This window comes from Drosophila melanogaster, chromosome 3L (genome assembly GCF_000001215.4).
Source record: "Drosophila melanogaster chromosome 3L".
Taxonomy (NCBI): domain Eukaryota; kingdom Metazoa; phylum Arthropoda; class Insecta; order Diptera; family Drosophilidae; genus Drosophila; species Drosophila melanogaster.
The window spans coordinates 16,106,488-16,128,932 of NT_037436.4; the positions used below are offsets into that span (position 1 = coordinate 16,106,488).

The 22,445-nt window shown below is 45.6% G+C and overlaps 4 protein-coding genes across 19 annotated transcripts; 2 read left to right on the top strand and 2 right to left on the bottom strand.

Annotated features, from left to right (window-relative positions):
• Window positions 1–106: 106 nt before the first annotated feature.
• On the bottom strand, window positions 107–6,139 carry Zn72D (Zinc-finger protein at 72D). Of its 6 annotated transcripts, NM_140582.3 has the most exons (7): window positions 5,845–5,923; window positions 5,511–5,611; window positions 3,996–5,394; window positions 3,135–3,635; window positions 2,365–2,567; window positions 1,109–1,299; window positions 107–1,042 (listed from the first exon to the last, which is right to left on the bottom strand). In NM_140582.3, the coding sequence occupies exons 3-5, from the start codon at window positions 5,380–5,382 to the stop codon at window positions 2,548–2,550; spliced, it is 1,908 nt and encodes a 635-aa protein (NP_648839.1). In that variant the 5' UTR covers window positions 5,383–5,394; window positions 5,511–5,611; window positions 5,845–5,923; the 3' UTR covers window positions 107–1,042; window positions 1,109–1,299; window positions 2,365–2,547. The 6 variants fall into 6 exon arrangements, with proteins under 6 accessions (NP_648839.1, NP_001261924.1, NP_788510.1 ...); NM_001274995.1 differs by lacking the exon at window positions 2,365–2,567 and having other exon boundaries at window positions 5,845–6,139; NM_176332.2 differs by lacking the exon at window positions 2,365–2,567.
• Window positions 6,140–6,724: 585 nt separating this feature from the next.
• On the top strand, window positions 6,725–15,164 carry Taf4 (TBP-associated factor 4). Of its 9 annotated transcripts, none has more exons than NM_079378.4 (11): window positions 6,725–6,878; window positions 7,398–7,654; window positions 7,825–8,233; window positions 9,182–9,343; window positions 9,545–9,754; window positions 11,058–11,621; window positions 11,685–11,912; window positions 12,020–12,913; window positions 12,971–13,144; window positions 13,205–13,330; window positions 13,427–15,164. In NM_079378.4, exons 3-11 carry the CDS (start codon window positions 7,985–7,987, stop codon window positions 13,583–13,585), a joined length of 2,766 nt encoding a protein of 921 aa, NP_524102.1. In that variant the 5' UTR covers window positions 6,725–6,878; window positions 7,398–7,654; window positions 7,825–7,984; the 3' UTR covers window positions 13,586–15,164. The 9 variants fall into 9 exon arrangements, with proteins under 9 accessions (NP_524102.1, NP_001137958.1, NP_001261927.1 ...); NM_001144486.3 differs by having other exon boundaries at window positions 7,825–8,356; window positions 9,545–10,132; window positions 13,427–14,881; NM_001274998.1 differs by having other exon boundaries at window positions 7,825–8,356; window positions 13,427–14,881.
• A 350-nt stretch (window positions 15,165–15,514) lies between these two features.
• Window positions 15,515–19,565, top strand: Strump (Strumpellin). 3 transcript variants are annotated; one of them, NM_140583.4, is made up of 6 exons: window positions 15,515–15,606; window positions 15,659–15,818; window positions 15,875–15,977; window positions 16,037–18,864; window positions 18,925–19,296; window positions 19,359–19,565. In NM_140583.4, the coding sequence occupies exons 2-6, from the start codon at window positions 15,700–15,702 to the stop codon at window positions 19,510–19,512; spliced, it is 3,576 nt and encodes a 1,191-aa protein (NP_648840.1). In that variant the 5' UTR covers window positions 15,515–15,606; window positions 15,659–15,699; the 3' UTR covers window positions 19,513–19,565. The 3 variants fall into 3 exon arrangements, with proteins under 3 accessions (NP_648840.1, NP_001261929.1, NP_001163454.1); NM_001275000.1 differs by having other exon boundaries at window positions 16,109–18,864; NM_001169983.2 differs by having other exon boundaries at window positions 15,515–15,818.
• Window positions 19,531–22,044, bottom strand: Pgm1 (Phosphoglucose mutase 1). The gene is made up of 4 exons (NM_079936.3): window positions 21,926–22,044; window positions 21,608–21,854; window positions 19,855–21,073; window positions 19,531–19,788 (listed from the first exon to the last, which is right to left on the bottom strand). The coding sequence occupies exons 1-4, from the start codon at window positions 22,001–22,003 to the stop codon at window positions 19,650–19,652; spliced, it is 1,683 nt and encodes a 560-aa protein (NP_524675.1). The 5' UTR covers window positions 22,004–22,044; the 3' UTR covers window positions 19,531–19,649.
• Window positions 22,045–22,445: the final 401 nt, after the last annotated feature.

The window sequence follows — 22,445 nt, forward strand, 5'->3', positions numbered from 1 at the left end:
CTTATTTATAAAGCGAAGAATATTATCAGTGCTAGATTATCTCCAATTAAGATTTCCAGTTACGTGAATGAATTAAGCTTATCTTTATTAAAAAAATAATTTAATTATAATTGTTCAATACGTTTTATTAAAATCCGCTTCGTTCTAGTATTTGTGTATATGAGTGTGAGGGCCATAATGTTCACATTCAAACTGAATACATTGCCTTGCCTTGCACTAATGCTAGAAAAATACAAGTTTTATGATCCACTAAATATTGTTAGTTAAAGTTGGGGTAATTTGGGATTCACTAATCGCCGATTGGGCAACATGTTGGACATGCTTAGCTCCTTGTGCCCCAATCGGTTTGAATACTCGTGTATAGATTAGAGTTGGTTATAGTTAAGTGACGCCTGGTCGCGCTTTTATCTTGAGAGAAATTGTAATATTAGTAGCCGACTACGTGTATATAACCTATTCTCGCCGCTTAGGTGCTGGCAGGAGTGCCTCCGACACCCTCCTTCTTGGCCACCTTCTCATCGGAGCCGGTCTCATCGATGTCATTGGACTCGGTCTCCGTGCCGGGTGCACCACCTGCCTTGCCCGATGACCTACGTCGCTTGCGGTTGACACGCCATGGACGCATTGGAAACTTCATCGCCGGCAATGGCTCCATGCCAAGCACTTTGTAAATCTGTCGAAAGGCAATGTAGCGCAGGAAGAGCTGTGCGGACACAGTGAGATCCTCGCGCTCCTGTTTGGTCAACTCGAGTAGAGCGTCTGTGGGGTCCTTCTCGCAAGGATCCAGCAGGCCCGGTCCGTTGATTAGAAAGCCTGACGATAAGGCCTCCATGATGCGACGCATGCAGTCACCGGGCGAAATGGGAAAGCCAGCCGACGAGATGACCTTCTCTACGAGGAGCTCCAAAGACCATTGGGGCAGCGATTGCCAGGAAGAGACGCGCTGGCACAGATCCCTGAGGATGCGTATGACCATGACGCACGACTGGAGGCCTGTCGCTCGAGCCTGGAACCATTTGGCGTGACGCAAATCAGCCAAAGCCTAATAAATTCATATTCATTCATAATTAGTTTGTGATTTTTCTAGTTGCTTTTTGGCGAAACTTACACGTAGGCAGGGCTCACGAGGCAGGAATTCGGAATCGCCCTCACCTTCATCAGTGGTGGCAGCTTCCCCGGGATTGGCATCGCGCAGCAAAGGCGAGGTGAGGGTAATCTTAACGGAGACAGACTCATCCAGCACAATTAGGGCGGCTTCCTCGGCGTTGACCTCCACGCGGTAATTGACCTGAGTGTCGCCTGAAATCAAGAGAGCAATGGAGAAAATGTGACAAAGACGTTTTCGCAGGAAGCTCAATACATCGAAATACTAGATTCGACTTGGAAAAAGAGACAAACATTGTGGGTGAAACAAAATTCCAGTGTGGGCCCGCAAAATACACGTATGTATACATCGTAATATAGTGATTAGCAACAATTGAATATAGATATATATTGATATTGTTCAAATGGGGACTTGATGCACGGTATGAAAAGCACGAATAATGTTTGTTTCTTCCCACGATCCTCGTATTCGCTCGGCTCCCAGCAAACAGGAGATTCGTTCGACTTGCGTGCTGGGATCGGTATCTCCGTTTGGGGACTCGTAAACGGAATTGCAAGCTCGAGACTCGGACTCGGCGTCATCCACCCGTTGCAATTCCACTTAGAGCGCGCACTTCACTGTATTTTACTGAATTTCGACTTGAAATAACTTGATTTCTTTTGTTGGTTAGTTTGCATTAAAATATTGAACGAAATTTATGGCTGCGGGAAACGTTGATCGACCAGACGTCTCTCGTCTTCAGTACTCTCCATTCGCGGTGCGCAACGCAAATTTCGGTCGCAATTTTTGTTTGCATTTTTAAATATATGTATATAGATTTTCTATATTGGACAATCAAGCTTGATACACACAATTCGGCCGCTTGGACATATATATATGTATACGAGATTACTGAGTATAGATATATTTGCTTGGTATCGAGTGAAAGATGAGGCAGGCAGCACGCACATCGGCGCTGCAATTTTGGCCCAAGCACTCGCATTTGCATATGGCAATTGCGTCTCGTGTGTGGATCAATCGCATTGCTTCTTGGCGTGTTGTTGTGTTGTTCAACTTCTTGGCCAGGCCATCAAAGGACTTTATTTACACAAAGTTTCATCCGGAATCGAAACGAGGGCGCGCAAACTTTGTATAAATATATTCCTTTGGTTCGAATTTCAGTTGGTTAAAGAGTTTGGTTTTGACTGTTTCATCAAGGACACCACACCACATCAGACTGCAGGAGGCTGGACTTGTGGCACCGAGTCCGCGCTTGTTACCGTGACGATCCGCTGTTGGTGATTTGATTGGAGTGGAGCGGAGCAGTGCAGCGGCAGTCGTGCGGGAAGAGGAGCAACCTGGGAGGGCTGAGCTACCGCTACAGATGGCTAACTGAACGACACACTCAAGACTCTAGGCTCACAGAGCTTCTAGGCTAAGGCTCAAGGCTCGAGGCTCGAAACTTATCCTGCAGAGAGAGAAGCTGAAAACGGCAAATACGTTTTTATTCGCAATTAGTTGCTATGTTGGCTGGGGCGTTGGGCGCGGTTTGGCGGGCGTGGCAATCTATATCCACCGCAACAACAGGGCTCAACTCTAGTTGTCCTAGTTTCTATGTACAATAATTTTAAATAGTTAAATTTGATTTATTTTGCTGACTTTTTCCACACAAATTGCCCGTCGAACGTGAACGTACGTAATGAATAGCGAATGCGAACGTATCGTGAGTTGCGTTCGTTCATCTTGCATATTTAGCGCTCCGAAAATCGATTTATTTTCGTTCATTAGTTTTAGTTGATTAGTTTGAGCCGCTTCCAATTTGGCCAAATTCACCTGCGCAGGTCAGTGTGAAATTGGCCAAGCTAAGAACGTGTTAATGTACTTTTTGTTTTGATCATGATTCAGTGATGCTTTTCAGCCGCATTTATCACTCAAGCCATTTCTCTGGAAAAAGTTCTATTCTGTTCCTCTCATTAGGACAACCAAAATGTCATTCAAGAATAGTGGTATGCAATTTCTACGATGGCAGCTGCCACATCTCCTCACTTACCTGCCACCTCCTTGAGTTTGTCGGGCAGCACATTGGCCACACGCTGCAAAAGACCCGAAGTCGGCTTCTCCGCGCAAAGGACGACCAGCTCGACGGCGTTGTCGCCGTGGAGCAGCAGCCCCTTGGCCAGGTAGCCCACTCGCATCACTCCCTTCAGGATGCGCACGACATTGCCACCATTGTCGGCGTCTTTTTGGAACGAGAAGATCTGATTGTCGCGTCCGTCTTTCTCCGACGGCTTTTCAGCCTTGTCCTTCTTATTGGCCGCTCCGGCATCGCTGGGCTGCTCGGCCAGGGCATCGGAGACCAATTTTAGGGCCCTCTCGGTGTGCGAGACGATGCGCTGGATGGTCTGCAGCTCCTCCTCCTTCGGATAGATCTCGGCGTGACGGGCAATGGCGTGGCGATCATCGGTGCTTTCCGGACGACGAACATTTCCGCCGGGCATCATGCCAAAGTGCGGCGGCGGTCCATTGCCCATGCGCCCAAAGCGCTGGGCACCTGCAATGGTAATTTGAAATATAAATATATTTGTGCATGCAATAATTAGCCGTGTTCCAATTTAATGTTATTCCGCTTGAATATTTAAAATATGTTGCAGTTTATATTGATTATTAAATTCTTTACGTTACAGACAACCAACTTTTAACAAATTTCATGCTATTTGTATATACAAATGTTATTTGTCTTATAGCTTTTAAATTGTGGCAACATAATTATGTAATGAAATGTGCTTTATTGATTTAGTTGCCCTCTATAAACTTTTTATAAATTTCCTTGCCAATAAAGTTAACCCACAGGGGTTGGTTTAAACGAGTGCACTGTTTCACCCCAAGGAGTATAACGTATATAGAAACTCACCTCCGAAACTGCGCGACATCCAGTTGTTGTAGTCATACTCTTCGTTGTATTGTCGGTTGCGCTGCTCCTCCCAGTAGCCGCCGTCGTGATCATCACCGCCGCGATGCGAGGACATCATGGCCCGGTTGGCACGGGCCTCAGCCAGGCGGCGCTGGCGAGGAGTGGGCTTGAAGTCGACAACTAGATCTGGCTGCACCTTTCGCTTGTACTGCAAGCGATGGCGACGGCCCTTCATATGCATCTCTTTGGCATTCGGGTCGTTGAACTTACAATCGCACAGCTTGCAATTAAAGCTCAAAATCTTGCCCTCTTCGTCCTTGACCTCTTCAATATACTCGCCGCCTACTGGCTTAATGTTGTCCGTGTTTTCGCCCAGCGAATCGTCCAGATTATCATCGAGATCTCCAGCTGCATCGCTCTCGTTCGCGCCACCTTCGGTCTTGGCAACACCAGCTCCGCCAGCAGCAGCGGGCACAAAGTTGATCTTGCCCATCTTTTTGGGCTCCTCCGAGGGAATGGGTTTGCCCAGTTTCTGGTGCAACTTGACCACCTTCTGATGCTTGGCTCCGCGTACATGGGCGGCATATGCGTCCGTACCAGTGCATGTTACATCGCACAGCTCGCAGTGGTAGTTGTTACCACGATTTTGTGTAGCACTGTTGGCACTAGCGGACATCTTCAGCGAAGCCTCGCGTTTCTTATGCTTCTGACCCTCCAGATGCTCGCGATAAGTCTGCGGCCCGGCGCACGAGATTTTGCACACTTCGCAGTAGTGCAGCTGCTGGGGACGTGGAGGTGCCTTCGGACGCATACCCCTTATGGCCGTTGCTCCTGGTATGGTGGCTCCCATCTTACGCTGATACCAGTTATTGGCGCCGCCATTTGGTTTTTGGTTTGGATTGCCCTGATGCTGTTGGGCCACATACATGCTTGCCGCATTGTAGAGTGCTGTATCATAGCCACTGTAATTGTTGCCCGCCGGAGGAGCCGAACTAGGGGGCTTGGGACCACCGTTCGACTTGTCCATCTTGCCCTTGACCTGATTCTTGACTGGCGGAGCCGAGTAGTGCGTCTTGCTGACCGAGGCTGTCGAACCGGAGGCGTTGTAGCTGGCCGGCGACTGCTGATAGAATGTCTTGGTGGCGTCGTATTGCATGGCACTTCGATAGTCGCCGTAGCCACCATAACCCCCCGCCCCAGGGCCAGAGGTGGCGCCAGCGCCCGCTCCTGCTGCTCCGCCATAACCACCCTGTCCGGCGGCCACAGCGGCATTCTGATAGGCGGCCGCATTCGCGTAGGTGGCATTGGTTACCGCCGGGTACGAGACTTGGCCCGTATTGTACTGGGTGCCGCCGTAGTTAAACCCGGCGTAGTTGTTGTTGGCCATTGTCGCGGTGCGCTGCAATTACGAAAATCGAATTTGTTTGACAATCTGTCTGCGGTTTACTAGTTTACCATTGGCATTTGCATTTGCATTTTGGACCTGCCCCCATCCCCACCAAGTGCTCTACTTACATTAGCTGTCCTATCCGACTGACTGTCAATATTTATGGGACTTCGAATGCGGATTTATTCGGGAATTTATATGTGCTTTCCGAGTAATAGCCTGTTTATAGCTGTAAAAGCAAAGTGGTCTTAGTCACGTCATGTTGAGAAAGGAGCTCCCCCCACCACTTTCCCATCCGTTTTTCATCTGCTTTTCTCTATCGATTTTTACCCCGCAGCTTTGGACGCACTTTTCGCGTGTCTGGCCCACATGCGAGTGAGCACACGTGGCGATCTCTTTTCCAACGGCATTTTAGCCCTAGTTGTGCATGGTTAAAAAACAGTTAATGCAAATGGCAATTACCTGAAATCGGTTAAATAAAATTTTTCTTCCGTCTCTATGGGCCGGTACTAGTGTGACCGCAGCGTAATCGGATAATCATACTATGTTGAGCCCGACTTGAAACAAATACCACTTTTTATTTTTGGAAGTTTTTGGAAAATATACCATTACACTATATATGTTGCTTATTTAACGGAATTTGTTTAATATTAAAATTGGTATGGTCTATTTTATTAAGACCGCTATTTGTACGATATGTATTTAACTCGCTCTACAGAATTATTTTGCCCGTTGTGCTGAAGTTTAGCATTTCAAAGATACCGAAAACTAACAAAAATACCATCACGTTGGTGGTGGGGCATGTAGTTCGGTATCAAAGTGGAACTATCGATTGTTTGACCGTTACAAAGTACTACTCCTTCGTTTGAATATATATATGATTTAAGTATATGAGCAAATAGCGTTTAAATATAAAAAAATAATAACATTTTTGAGCATTTTCTTCAATTCTGTAATTACCTAACATTCAGCTTTAAACAGTACTCTAATAATAGTTTTAGTAGTTTCTAATTTTTGAGCGTATTCTTCATTTATTCAATTACCTAACATTCAGCTTTAAACAGTACTCTAATAATAGTTCAAAGGATTTAAAATGTATCGTATTCGAATGTATTAAAATAAATTATTTTGATCCTTAAAAATTGTGGCTTATTACCCATATAAAAACTAATGAGCATATAATTAATTTGGTATGCGGCTAAAATCCGATGGCATCAAAATGCCAGCAAACGTTTTTGGTTTTGAAAATGTACGCAACAAGGCTATAAAAAATCGACATGATATCCAAGTCACTACTTCTTTTCTAGTATTTTAATTCGGTATCGCGTTTAACACGACGATATTGTCGCCAACGGTCACACTGCACAACTCGTCCGTACCTCGGCGGTCCGTAAACAATATTTACTCGGTTTTCGGCTAAATCGCCAGAGAAACGCAACGGGAAATCGTTTAAAATGCGCCCCAGTGCACCGAGTTTGAACGCAAAATGAATTGAAGTGAGTGCATCTGCCACAGGGCCCAGAAAATTTCCCCCGACATTGCAGGCTGTACAAAACCTATACTGAAACACACGCACACAGTCGCACAGACACGGACGTGGGTTTATGCCACCACCCGCTGGCCACTAAAGTAGAAATTACTAATACTACGGCTGGCACGATGCTCCATATTGCCACTGGAGACATGTACAAGATGCATTTGTTTTCTTTTTGTTTTAAATATTTTTATGCGGATTTTCGAAAAATATGAATTTTTCCTAATAGAAATCATCAATTATTAAGTGCTCCACTTTCGAGTTGAACTTTTTTTTAAATTTAGTGCATTCACGAATATTGCGCACTCGCCACCCGCATAAACGAGCGGCATTGCCAGATCGTTGGTTACGTGTTTTTCGCACGCTATCTGGCAACGTCCACCAGCCTCGATTTTCGCTTTGCACGCGCATTCGTGAAAATGGCGGCGTTCTGGCACCGTCGCTGCCAAATTTTTTGTACATCAAAATAATCAAAATAAAGCATTCTTCCAGTGCTCAACAATCAGTCCGTGCGAGCACGCGCGAGTGTGTGTGTGCGCAGGAAAACCCGCCGATCGGGAAAAGTGTAGAAAGGCTTAGCGGCGCAAACAAAAGGCAGCGAATTAGCGAGATAACACACACGCGACAACGACTGCAACGGATGCGCCAGGAGAAAGGCCGACGACAGTGACGGCAAAGGCGAGTGCGAGTGAGCCAGCGCAGCACCAATTCAGCGGAGCACCCGCTTTTTTGGCCAAGGTGAATGCGATTACCTGTGCGCGGCATCCAGGTGTACGCAGCATCTGGTTTATGGCGCACGGCCGCCAGGTAGCCGGCGGTCAGGTAGCACCTCCACCGCCTACCTGTTTCTCCACCGCCTCGAGCCGAATCTTGTATAAATACTAAAAGCGCCTCCCCTTGCATTGCAGTTCGCTTCTGGAGCGCACAGCATGCAACAACTCCGCCAACACCAACACAGGATGTGCGCAACTAGTTGATCGGAACAGGATCGCTCGCCCACACCAACACACAGAAGTCAGTGGAATAGGAGAAACACACTCGCCAATAACATAAACACCACACAGCACGATGAACACCAGCCAGACAGCTGCCGGCAATCGCATCACCTTCACCAGCCAGCCGCTGCCCAATGGCACCATCAGCATAGCCGGCAATCCCGGCGCGGTCATCTCCACGGCCCAGCTACCGAATACCACCACCATCAAGACGATCCAGGCGGGGATCGGTGGTCAGCATCAGGGACTTCAGCAGGTGCATCATGTCCAACAGCAGCAGCAGTCGCAACAGCAACAACAGCAGCAACAGCAGACGCAATCCGTAGGTGCCACCCAAACACAAACCCTAGTTATTAAATCCAACCACCATGCTGTCACCCTGCCGGCGGGTCTAGTCTCAAGTGCACCAGCAGGAATCGTAACCATGACCAAGACCATCAATCAGGTATCCATATTAAAGCTAAACCCACTCTTCGGGCGCTAGGCGATCGCAACTCGGGCGTATCACTTCGTCCAAATCTGATCCCCAATCAAAACCCCCTCAATTCCTCGCTCGAATCGGATAGTAGTGGCCGCACACACTTTGGTTGTATACTTTTATTATGCTTTCATCTGTCTACCTCGCTGCCCGAAATTCCCATATCCTTATCCAAATGGGGTTAGTCCCAGGCTTGATAACGTATTTTACGCTTAAAAAATATCCTTAATTCATTAATGTGAAATCTGAAACTTATATCTGAGTTGAAATCTGAAACTTATATCTGAGTTTGTTGCACTCATTTTTGTACTTTTATTTAAAATTAATTTCTTTTTTTACGAATGTCATATCAATTCACTTCATTAGAACTTAAAGCAGTTTAATCACCATAAAAGACATATCTTTAATTTGAAATACTTTATCCCAATGCCGAAAAGTTTCCCAAAGATCAAATCCCTAACAACTGTTCAAAAACACGCACTTGTTCAACAGAAACCTTATTCTACACCAATATCCAAACCATTACATTTGTAGAACTATTGCTTTCAATGCTCGCTTTAAATAGAACAAGATATAGTAGATTATACGCCTTCAAATTTGGTTAGCACAGAGAGAATCAGTTAAACAACTTATTTCCGCACTAATTGGGGTCCTTTGCCGAGCCAACTGCTGCATGATGTAGGCTAATTTAGAATCCCGCAAAACCTCTTAATGCATCCTTTGGTCCAAATAGACTTTGAAAATGTGATGAGATGAATTGATAGACTAATGATAATGTTGCGTATTTGCCAGGCCGGTCAACCGCTGCTCAATTCAATGCTGCCGGCTGGCGTGGTGGTGGGCATGCGCCAACAGGCGCCGTCACAGCAGCAGCAGAAGAATGTGCCCACCAACCCGCTCAGTCGCGTGGTGATCAACTCCCACATGGCGGGCGTGAGACCGCAGAGTCCATCGGTGAGTATGAAGGATAATATTGCTATTACTATGGTTGTTGTGGTGGGTTCTTCCCTACTAACTCACAGAGCTCCCTAACCCAGCCACGCTCCTCACAAACACGCATGTGCACAGCCCACCATTCACTCACACCATACACCATACACACCATGCTCCAGCAGATGAAAACCGAGTCTCTCTGTCTTCTCTCTCTACTTTTAGATAACTTTAAGCACACTTAATACGGGTCAGACCCCGGCATTGCTGGTCAAGACGGATAACGGATTCCAGCTGTTGCGCGTGGGCACGACGACGGGTCCGCCGACGGTGACACAGACTATAACCAACACCAGCAATAACAGCAACACGACAAGCACCACAAACCATCCCACAACCACACAGATCCGTCTGCAAACTGTGCCGGCTGCAGCTGTAAGTAGATACCAACAACAACAACAACATCAGCAGCAATCGCAACAGCAGCAACAATCGCAACAGCAGCAACATGCAACCAGCACAACCGCCAGCACTAGTATTGCACTGCGCAAAACGATTGTCCGTACATCATCCACAGTCCCATCCAGCAATAATAACAATAATAGTATCAATGCCACCACCAACACCACCACCACCACCACTACCAACAACAACAACAAACCCGCTACTAACCAGCAACAGCAGCAGCAGAAGCTCCAACAGCAGCAACATCTGAAGGCCCAGCAGCAACAGAAACAGCAACAGGCATCCGCTGCCGCTGCTGCTGCAGCAGCTGCCGCCAATGTGGCAGCCACCATAAAGATCAAGCAAAACGTAAAGAGAAGCCAGCAGGATATACTCCTATTCGAACATATTTTTTGCTCTTCTCTCCTCTGTTCTCCTTTGTCTGTTATGCACTTGGATTTGATCTTCTTATTTATATAACTTATATATAACTATGCCTACGCTTCAGTTCCGTTTTGGTTCGTCACAATCGAACACTTCATTTTGATTTATCAAGAATATGATGGCATATATAATATACTGTAAATGTACTGCATGCTGCGTTGTGTAACTGTCTGTATTTTCGATACTCCTTATTTCGATTTGATTTAGTTAAATGCGCTGTACACGAGTTGCTGTTCCAGACCAAACATCATGCTAGAGGCCTGGCTATCGGGCTGCACCGGCTTTACCAACGATGTGTGCTGGGCTGTTGTCTAATTCTCAAAAACTCCTTCTTTGATTTATATTTTCTAACCGAAATCCACTGGTGTATAATGCCTTATGCCAATGCCTAGTAAGATCTCAGAAAATTATCATTCGTGTAATAACAAAAACTCCTTCACAACGCGATTCTTTCTTCTTAGTATTCAATATAATCAATTTATTTTCTTTTTCAAAGATTTTTTCATTTATCAAACGTTGAGTATGTTAATAACCCACTTGATTTTCACAAATAAATATCTTTGTGCTTCGAACAAAATTAACCTTGCTCCTTGGGGCATTTTACTGTATTGTAACCAGTTCACCTCATTATCCATGCCCCAGCCATAGCCCTGCCCCTTGCACACATACCTGGAGACCAGGACCTTGAACTCCCCCATCCTGATAAAAAAGAACCATCATCATCTTTATTCCGCTATGAAATATTTTTAATAATTATTCTAACGCTTTTTGGTCTTAATTTTGCACTTCTATATATGATTTTCATTTATCCAAACAAGCTGATAACTAATTATCCATTTTTCTGCCGCAGTCTATGACCAACACGACCGCCACCAGCAACATCATTGTCAATTCGGTGGCAAGCAGTGGATATGCAAACTCTTCGCAGCCGCCGCATCTGACGCAACTAAATGCGCAGGCGCCACAACTGCCGCAGATTACGCAGATTCAAACAATACCGGCCCAGCAGTCTCAGCAGCAGCAGGTGAACAATGTAAGCTCCGCGGGAGGAACGGCAACGGCGGTCAGCAGTACGACGGCAGCGACGACGACGCAGCAGGGCAATACCAAAGAAAAGTGTCGCAAGTTTCTAGCCAATTTAATTGAATTGTCGACACGGGAACCGAAGCCGGTGGAGAAGAACGTGCGCACCCTCATCCAGGAGCTGGTCAATGCGAATGTCGAGCCGGAGGAGTTTTGTGACCGCCTGGAGCGCTTGCTCAACGCCAGCCCGCAGCCGTGTTTGATTGGATTCCTTAAGAAGAGTTTGCCTCTGCTACGACAAGCCCTCTACACAAAGGAGCTGGTCATCGAAGGCATTAAACCTCCGCCGCAGCACGTTCTCGGCCTGGCCGGACTCTCTCAACAGTTGCCTGTAAGTCGACCAAGCCATTCAACTATTTGTGAATTGGTTTCATTTGTTTTCCATTTGTTTTAGAAAATCCAAGCGCAAATCCGTCCGATCGGTCCTAGCCAGACAACGACCATTGGACAGACGCAGGTGCGTATGATAACGCCGAATGCCTTGGGCACGCCGCGACCCACCATTGGCCACACCACGATATCGAAGCAGCCACCGAATATTCGGTTGCCTACGGCCCCGCGTCTCGTCAACACTGGAGGAATTCGCACCCAGATACCCTCGTTGCAGGTGCCTGGTCAGGCGGTAAGTTTAACTTATCATTTATTTATTTTATATATTAAATTTTTATTTTATGAAAACTTTGATTTATCAATATAAAATAAACATATCGTTTCAATATTGATTTGCAGAACATTGTGCAAATACGTGGACCGCAGCATGCTCAGCTGCAGCGTACTGGATCGGTCCAGATCCGGGCCACCACTCGTCCGCCAAACAGTGTGCCCACCGCGAACAAACTCACTGCCGTCAAGGTGGGACAGACGCAAATCAAAGCGATTACGCCCAGCCTGCATCCACCCTCGCTGGCGGCAATCTCAGGTGGACCACCGCCGACACCCACGCTGTCTGTTTTGTCTACGTTGAACTCCGCCTCGACCACAACGCTGCCCATACCATCGTTACCCACGGTCCACCTTCCCCCCGAAGCTCTTCGAGCCCGTGAGCAGATGCAAAATTCGCTGAACCACAACAGCAATCACTTCGATGCAAAACTGGTGGAGATCAAGGCGCCGTCGCTGCATCCGCCGCACATGGAGCGGATCAACGCATCTCTCACACCGATTGGAGCCAAGACGATGGCAAGGCCGCCGCCTGCGATCAACAAGGCGATAGGCAAAAAGAAACGCGACGCCATGGAAATGGACGCCAAATTGAACACATCGAGCGGAGGAGCGGCGTCCGCTGCGAACTCGTTTTTCCAGCAGAGCTCCATGTCCTCGATGTACGGTGACGATGATATCAACGATGTTGCCGCCATGGGAGGTGTTAACTTGGCGGAGGAGTCGCAGCGAATTCTCGGCTGTACCGAAAACATCGGCACGCAGATTCGATCCTGCAAAGATGAGGTATTTCTCAATCTCCCCTCGCTGCAAGCTAGAATACGGGCAATTACTTCGGAGGCGGGACTGGATGAGCCGTCGCAGGATGTGGCCGTTCTGATATCGCACGCCTGTCAGGAGCGCCTGAAGAACATCGTTGAGAAGTTGGCTGTGATAGCGGAGCACCGCATTGATGTCATCAAGGTTTGTTGGAAATGGTTTTATATTCAAATGAAAATATTGATTTCCTATTTCTTACAGTTGGATCCACGCTATGAGCCCGCCAAGGATGTGCGCGGTCAGATCAAGTTTCTCGAGGAGCTGGACAAGGCCGAGCAGAAGCGACACGAGGAACTGGAGCGTGAGATGCTGCTGCGGGCAGCCAAGTCACGGTCGAGGGTGGAAGATCCCGAGCAGGCCAAGATGAAGGCGAGGGTGTGTTCGCAATCGTCTTTCTCTGTAGCCGTTTACTTAAGTCTTTCTCTTGTTGTTTAGGCCAAGGAGATGCAACGCGCCGAAATGGAGGAGTTGCGTCAACGAGATGCCAATCTGACGGCGCTGCAGGCGATTGGACCTCGGAAAAAGCTGAAGCTAGACGGCGAAACAGTCAGTTCGGGAGCGGTATGTATGGTGCAATTATACAAAAAGATAGTGTCTAAAATTTAGGATAGTTGACTACCAGAACGGTTATTAATTAAGCTGTGTTTATCCAAAAAGGGTTCAAGTGGCGGCGGAGTGCTAAGCAGCTCGGGATCTGCGCCGACGACGTTACGGCCTCGCATAAAACGTGTGAACCTGCGCGACATGCTCTTCTACATGGAGCAAGAGCGGGAGTTCTGTCGCAGTTCCATGCTGTTCAAGACATACCTCAAGTGATCGCTGCTGTTGCCCATCAATCGCACCGTCTTCTCCTCGCCGATCCTCCTACTCCGTGGACTGTCGTGTTGTTGTTTTATACAGCTTTACGATTTCATCCACTTGCAATATATTTTAGCCTCAACTTTAAATGCGTCGCGTGTCCCCTGTTGTTGTTTCTTTTTAGTTAGGCGGCTCTATTTAATTTCTATTTTTACATTTATTTACATAAATCCTAAATTCTAATCGTATTTGATTTTAAGCCTAATTTAAAGCTCGTTTATTTTTCCAATAAATTCTCTGTAAAACTTAAACCAAACCAATCCAAAAACAAAACAAAACCAGAGTAAACGAAGAGAATAAAATAATAGAGAGGAAAGTAAAAGAAGGTAAAAGAGAGCGCGCAGTCAGCGGGCGTTTGATTTGTAATTTGTAACATAATAATGTTTGCATCAACTGCATTGACGGCCTTATCTAAACGATATAAACATAATTATTAATATTTAATTATTTAGCTTAGTTTGTTAAACGAAAACGAACCATAATTCCTAGATTTTAAGTAAAAAGCAAGGGCGCGTGAAGAGAAATCGAAACCGAATTACAGATAAAGGTTTTTAAAACCAACTAGATCGAAACAAGTTCAGCAACAGCAAAACAAAAGAACACATCAAAAAAAGAACCGAAAAATATCCATTTAAACATCCATTGAATTAGGTTTAGTTGTTTAAAAAAGATGTAATTTTTAATTACCCATAATGTATAAACGGAAATCAATCGTTAGGCAAGACCACAACAAACCCAACAAATTGTAAATACATTCTAGGCTACGGTTTTTCTAATAGATAACTAGGTAAAAACGCAAACGTAATTAACAAATTATCGATGGCAAGGAGCGATGCGAGCGCAGACAACTTGGCACACCGAAAAAATATGTTTTTATTAGTGGCGCTCGTTCATCCATTAAGAATGGCGATTCATTAGGCTCCATAGATCCATAAATCCCCTAATCCAATCTGAACTACACACAAAATAGACAAATTTTATACAATTAGCTCGATAAATCTTGTAAAATAGAGTCCCGTAAAAAAATTATAACAAATAAATTGACAACAATTGATGTAATTCAGTAAACCTAAGCAAAAAGTGAAACCATTCTAAGCAAATTCTTTGTGTGTAAAAATTAATATGATAAACAAAATGCAGATGCAACCGTAAACAGCGCATAGTTTGGTAGGCATATAACTGAATATATATATATTATTATTATTATGTTTTAACATTAAGCAAAAAAATAAAAGAAAAAATTGAGAAAACTTCAACTGAGCACGGAGAATTATTAGCTGGGAATATGCAGAATTTATTTTAGTGCGCAGTGTTTGCTTATGCATATTATTATTTTATGTCGTATGGAATATGTAACGGTATCTCAGTTAATTAGCTAGTTAAATCATTACAATTTATGTAGTTGAATTAATTAATTTTATTAATATTTTTATATTCATTTATTATGTTAATTAATCCTACTGAAACTTTGTGTAGCTCCCATAGAATGAAAATCTAACACAAAATAAATAGAACCAAATTCACGTTTGGATTCAACCAGAAACACATAACGAATTGGCAATTTTCTTAATGTCGTATTACAACTTGCTTTCTTTTTTAAATTTTAAAATTGAAATCGTGAATCTAAAGTCGGAAACCATTAGATCTTCCATCATTATTGCACTTTAATGCATCGAATAGAGTTATTAAGCCAATATTATAATTTTATTATTCAATACAATAGTAGTTTCATATCTCATTTTAATAAATTTAATAATTGTTATTAAATTATGTACCTCATAGGTTGTTATCATCAGTTTCTCACTTCAAATTTATGCGCCAACATTTCGAAGTTCATGGTAACTCTATAACAACAAAATAGTGTGACCGGACTTATGTAAGATTACTGCAGATAATACACTAGTGCAAAAAAGAATTGATATGACTAAATGAATAGACAATATAAACAAACAATAACATAATTCGTGGACTGATAAAAAGTATGTACAGCTTTAATTAATAATGTGATTATACAAATTAAGCTTTCTCCAGAGAGGCATTTGTTAGAATCACAGAAATCAAGGAAATGCATAATGAGTTTTCTGGATGACAATAATGCCTGTGGGCAGAATCTGCTGAATATAGTGTCGGTGGGTAATTCTATAATAGCAGAGATCCTGCGCCTCAAGGACTACGTGCCCAGTATTTATAGGTAACATAGATTAAAAACCTGCAATTAATGAATAATTGGTGACCACTCCTCCCCAGATTGGACAACAAAGCTGATAAGGCGAAATATGGCGAGCTTATTCTGGATTTCAGCTACTTCAAGATAGCCGAAGATCACGAGAGGAGGATCGAACAAAGTCCGGTAATTTGATGTTAATATACCCGAGACCACACCGTATTAAACACCCTGATTTCCTTCAGGAACTGACCGAACTCGATGATGAGGCACGTGCCCAGCTTCCGCTAATCACACGATTTTACCTGGCCTTCCAGAGCATCCATCACTATGCCTCCGATCTCCAGCAATATATCGAGGAATTGAACACTGGCTACTATATCCAGCAGACGCTGGAGACGGTACTTCAGGAGGAGGAGGGCCGCCAACTGCTCTGCGAATCCCTGTATCTCTTTGGTGTGATTCTCCTCATGGTCGATTTTCACATTCCGGGGGATGTGAGAGAACGTCTGCTGATCGCCTACTATCGGTATAGTGGAGGAGATGCAACGCCTAGCGGAGACGAGAGTAATATCCATGATGTTTGTCTCCTGCTCCGATCTACGGGCTATGTTCATCCGTCGATTGCCGCTAAAGTGCTCGGTTTGGGTGGCAAACAGGCAGGCGCTAGAGCTGCTAGCCTTGTGGTTCCCCGATACCCGGAGGCCTACTTCTCTCGCTTCCGTTTCGATGAGAATTTCGTGGATCTAGTGGTGGCTCGTCTGCGGTGCGATGATATATACAACCAACTGAACCTGTATCCACATCCTGCCCATCGCTCCACGGCTCTGTCTACTCAGGCGGCCATGCTGTATGTGTGCTTGTATTTCTGCCCGCAAGTTCTTCATTCCCAAGGCTCACAGATGCGCGAAATTGTGGACAAGTTCTTTTGCGACAACTGGACCATATCCGTGTACATGGGCATGACAGTGAATCTGGTGGATGCCTGGTTGGATTTCAAAGCCGCTCGATCTGCTATTGAAAATGTGATAAGTCCACCGGCAATCAAAGCACTCTGTCAGCAGCAAAAGGAGCAATTGGGCAAGATCACTCAAAAAACCCAGGAGATTGTTCGTGAAGGAGTTCTAAATGACAACTTTGTTTTGGAGCACGCCAACAAAATCATACACCTGATGAGGCAATCCAATGTCCTGCTCCGCTGGTTTTGCCTGCACACCTCAAGGGAAGTTTTCATCTTTGCTCACACAGCTACTTTGACGGGTCAAGTGCAAAAATGTGTGCTCCACGAACTACAATTCAATCGGAATACGCTGTATAACTTACTGCTTAACTGCAGCCAAATGGAGCTGAGCGTGAGGGAGTTCCTGGCAGAGATTCAGCAGACTAAGGAGGAGCGCTGGACGAAAAGCAGAGAGGAGGCCATGCAAAGGCTCAATGAGTTGAGCGAAGCCTTTGCCGGCTCCAGGCCTTTGTCCAAGATTGAACAGAATCCTCAGTTGCAGCAATGGTTTGGCGAAGTTGCTGGACGTCTCCAGAAACTGGAATTGAGCAGGCCCCAAAAGTCCGGAAGGCTGATTATTCAGGTGATGCAAGCACTGGACGATGTGCAGGAGTATCACAACCTTCATTCCAACATGCTGGTGAAGCAGCAACTACAGGAGACGCGAGACATGCTCAATCAAATGGCACAGCTAATAAACCTGAAGGAAGACATTGAGATTCACATCCAGATGATCACTGACTTCAGCTATGCTTGGCATCTACTGCAGTTTGACTTCACTCCTCCCATGCAGGAACACATCAAAAGACAGCCACAGGCGGTAATAGGTATACGAGCGGTCTTTCTCAAGTTGGCCAGCACCCTGGAGGTGCCGCTGATGCGGATCAATCAGGCCAGAAGCGAGGATCTGGTCTCTGTGTCAAACTATTACAGCACCGAGCTAGCAAACTTCCTGCGCCGCGTTCTGCAAATTGTTCCAGAGACCATGTTCAGTATTCTGGCTAAGATCATCTATCTCCTTACGAATGTTATCAAGGAGTTTCCCACTAAAGTGGAGAAGGAGCGTCTAAAGGACTATGCCCAGTTTGAGGAGCGGGCCAAGGTGGCTCAGCTTACAAACTCCATTGCTGTTTTTACGAAGGGAATTCTTATGATGAAAACAACTCTAGTGGGAGTAATCGAGCTGGATCCTAAACAACTATTGGAGGATGGGATACGCAAGGAGCTTGTAAATCATCTGGCAAATGCCTACAATCTGGGCCTAATATTTACGCCCGAGAAAGGCAAGACTCCTGTGCAGCTTCTTCAACAAAAACTGCAAGCTCTGGCGAAAACAATAGAGGGATATCGAAGATCCTTCGAATATATAGAGGACTACTTAAGAGTTCAGGGACTTCGAATCCTGCTGGAGGAATCGCAACGCATTATTAACTACAATGTGGAGAAGGAATGCAATGCCTTCCTCCGCAACAAAGTGCAGGAATTTCAATCGGAGCACCAGAGCCAGATCATACCCATTCCCAACTTTCCACCGCTGTTGGGAGATCCGTCTAACAACTTCATTGGCCGTCTGGCCCACGAAATTCTGCGGTGCACAGATCCCAAGCAAACTATTTTTCTGGATCTAAAAAGCACTTGGTATGAGAAGAAGGCTCCTCACCAGGAAGTTCTTGCCGGCTCTGGATTCTTTGAGATACTTAGAGAAGCCTTGGCTCCGGCAGGAATGGTGGGATTGGAGCGCCTCTACGCTCACATGTTGGCTGATGAGTTAAAGCGCAACTTGGAACGGTTACAGCGTAACCTGACCTCGGATCGTATGTGGGTGGATACGTTAGCGGCACTGACTCGGGAATTGGAGGCCCGGGACTTCCCAACTCCGGAGGTGTCCAAGCAGCCTTTGAAGTATTATCAAGCTTACACCCAACGATGGCTGAAAGTGTGGCCCACGCTGTTGGATTGGGTTTTGTGCATTGGACAGAAGCAGCTGCTCCGCAGAGAAATTGCAGGAGAGCTAAGCTTTAGCAGTAAATGTGATGCCAAGTTGCTGGAGAACACGGCGGACACCCTGAACAAGTAAGTCAAACTATAACATCCTAAAAATATTTATATATTTGCAATCTCTTCCGCAAACAGAGCCCTTTTACTAGAACTGTCTCTCAGCAAGGATCTCTGTGATGAAAAGGGTGTGGTCATGTTGACAGAACTGCAGGAAACCCTGCTCTATACGGGAAACTTTGAGCCCCTAGAGCAAGTCTTCCTTATCACAAAGAACACCCATAACATGGCCCTCTTTATGTTTCTTTTCACCATTGCCCATTTGGGTCGTATGCAGCATTCCACGATTACCGATTGTCTGTTGCCAAAATCAGCCAAAGATAACATTGATAATGTGCCTTTTATTGTGGGTCTAGTAACGATCTTGCAGCAGTTCCACAAGAATGTCAAGATGCTGTATATATCCTACATGAGTCAGTACGTGGTGACTGTATCGGAGGCTCAGTTACTGTAAGTACTTTAGTTACAAGATAATCCACGAATATCAGATGACATACACTTTTCTTTATTAGGGATAAAGAAATCCTGGGTCCCGAGGTGGTCACCGCCCTGCACTTTCTTCTAGCCTTTATACGCATTGCTCGTTTGCCACTCGGAGTTCTGGAGCAGCGCATTCCCAACATAATACTTAGCGAGTACGAGTATTTATCCACACTGCTAAAATGAAAACTAACCAACAGGTTTGGGCTACACAAACTTTAATAAATCCGAAACATAACAAGGAAATGCCTCGCTGAGGTACAAGAGGAGATTGTAGTTGGATGGGTTGGTAATCTCAGTGTTCCTTCGCTGACAGGAACTCTTTACGTGATAACCGTTGGAGCGTTGCGTCCAGTGAACTTGGGCAGCTGAGAGATCTCCAGGGCGATGTCGATCAAGGGTTTCAGCATCACGCTGGCCTGGCCCAAAACATTCTCCTTCTCATAGGAATCAATGTACAAGCTGAAAAGGAACAATTCATCTATTATTGAAAAGAATTGTTTGATATTAAATCTCATCGTGACTCACCGAACGGTTGCTCCCGAGCTTCCAGTTCCACTGAGGCGCACCACAATGCGGCTGCCATCCTCGAACACAATGCGCAGACCCTGTTTCGTGGCCACCGACTTGTCGACAGGATCTGTGTAGCTGAAGTTGTCGGCCTCCTTGACCTTGTAGGTTTTTCCGCCGCTGGAATAGCTCTTGCCGACGAACTCCGGAGCAGTTATGGTCTTCTCCATGGTGGCCACCATCTCGTTGCAAGGATCGGAAGCGCACTCCTCATAATCGTAGCGGGTGAAATAGTTGCGTCCATACACAGACCAGTGCTGCTTCAGGATGTCTTCGATGCCTTTACCCGTGTGCTGCATCACGGAGATCCAAGCGAGAACCGCCCAGATGCCATCCTTTTCGCGGATGTGATTGGAGCCAGTTCCGAAGCTCTCCTCTCCGCACAGACACAACCTTCCGGCGTCCATGAGATTACCGAAGTACTTCCATCCAGTGGGAACCTCAAACACTTCCTTGCCCAACTTTCTGCCCACCAAATCCACAGCGGATGCAGTTGGCATACTGCGGGCGAATCCTTGAACACCATTCTTTTGGAAGTACGGTATGGCCTCCAGGTAGTGGGCAATTACCGCCAGCGAGTCGCTGGGAGTTACGAAGAACGCCTTGCTGCCAATGATCATGTTGCGGTCACCATCTCCATCGAAGGCAGCTCCAATGTCATAGTCTCCCTGGGCGACAGTGTCAACCAGGTCCTTGGCGTATGTGAGATTTGGGTCAGGATGCAGACCACCAAAGTCGGGCAGTGGAGTGGTGTGGACCACCGATGATTCGGTGGCACCCAACCGGTTCAGGAAGATCTCGCGCACATATGAGCCAGTTACTCCGTTCATTGCATCGATGCGCATCTTCAGAGGCTTTCCAGTGGCTTTGCCACTTACGAAGTCCTTCAGCTTGGCGAAGTCGAAGATTTCCTCCATGTGGCGCACATAGTTGGCCACCGAATCGATCACCTCCACGGTAAAGGGCTTTCCGGCGATGTCGAACGAGGTTACACCAACCTTTGAGATGTCGATCTGCAGGTTGCGCACCAGCTTGTACTCCTTGATCTCGGTGGTGATCTTGTAGATGTGGTTGGTGAACGCATCCGGGGCAGGTCCTCCGTTCTCGCAGTTGAACTTGATGCCGAAATCATTCTCTGGACCACCGGGATTGTGGGATGCAGTCAAAACAATGCCGCCTATAAGGTTTAAAAAAGCATTTTTAAATCGTGTATATTTTTTAGTTGGGTGTGCCTAGGCATCTAAAACAATTTTATATTCCAAAGAGGCCACCTTTAATGTGAATAAACTGTTTGAGTAAGTACAACAAAAGCTTAGATTTAAATATTTCATATTATTAAGATAATAGAGATTTTGCAATATTGCTTCTATAATGCGAAATAATAATGTTAGCTTGACAGATGGTCTTTTGTTAGTATAAGATAGATATTAAAAGCAAATTTGTATATCAAATTCGCTTAAGTAATTACACCATACAATTTTATTAAAGGTTAGTCTGATTAGCGATTGCACGAGTCCCTAAATCAATTTTACCCGATTCAAATTTGGTTGCCCGAGTAACGAACTCTCTGTTAACCGATTGAATCCATAGTTATTATTCGACCCCAGGGACCTCTGTCAACGAACAGCCGCCACCCGTTGATTGTGTAAAGATGCTTCTTATCAATTAAAATCTTTACGAGCACAGTGAAGGCTGCCTGCGTTGAACTTACCCAAAGCCTTGTTGTGACGGATCAGGCTGGATACGGCAGGGGTGGACAGGATGCCGTTTTGACCCACCAGCAACTTGGAGACGCCATTGGCAGCGGATAGCCGCACAATTAGCTCGGCAGCCTCCTTGCAGTAGAAACGTCCATCTCCACCAACTACAAGGGTGGAACCAGCCAGAGCAGCTCCATTTGCCTCCAAGATGGCCTGGACAAAGTTCTCCGTGTAGTTGGGCTGGGTGAAAACCTTAACCTGAGATTCGGAAACGATTTCAGAAGTTATAAAATGCAAGTGCGAGCTTTTCCGCCACCTGAAGACCTTACCTTTTTGCGCAATCCACTGGTTCCTGGCTTCTGACCCTCATAGGGCTTTGTGGCAACAATTTCCACCGTTAGCGACATGTCACTGGAGTTTTCCGGCTGCTGGCTGAATTCCAACTGGACGACTTAACCGCGGTTGCGTGCGATGAAAATTGAGTGTGCACAGCGAAATTTGCCTCCCACTGATAAGCCAAATCGGTTCGGTCATGGCGATCAAGATAACCTCTATCATTAGTGCGTGCTATTAGTCAGTCCTAATCTAGTATTGGGGGTGCGTCGTTAAAATGCTGAAGAACCCATTAATCCAGTTATCTACTATTGTCCCCTTGAATTTCATTTCTTTATCGTGATTTGAGGTAATTTTATCATGATGCATTAGTGAACTGAGAGGCCGAGAACCTTGATGTAGGGTGCAATGTCATTCAAGGGCATTCCCGGGTGCCGGCTAACAGCTGTTCTATTTGAAATGTATGCCAAATGTACGAACAAAAGCAGATAAAATGCCTAACTATTTTAAAACCGC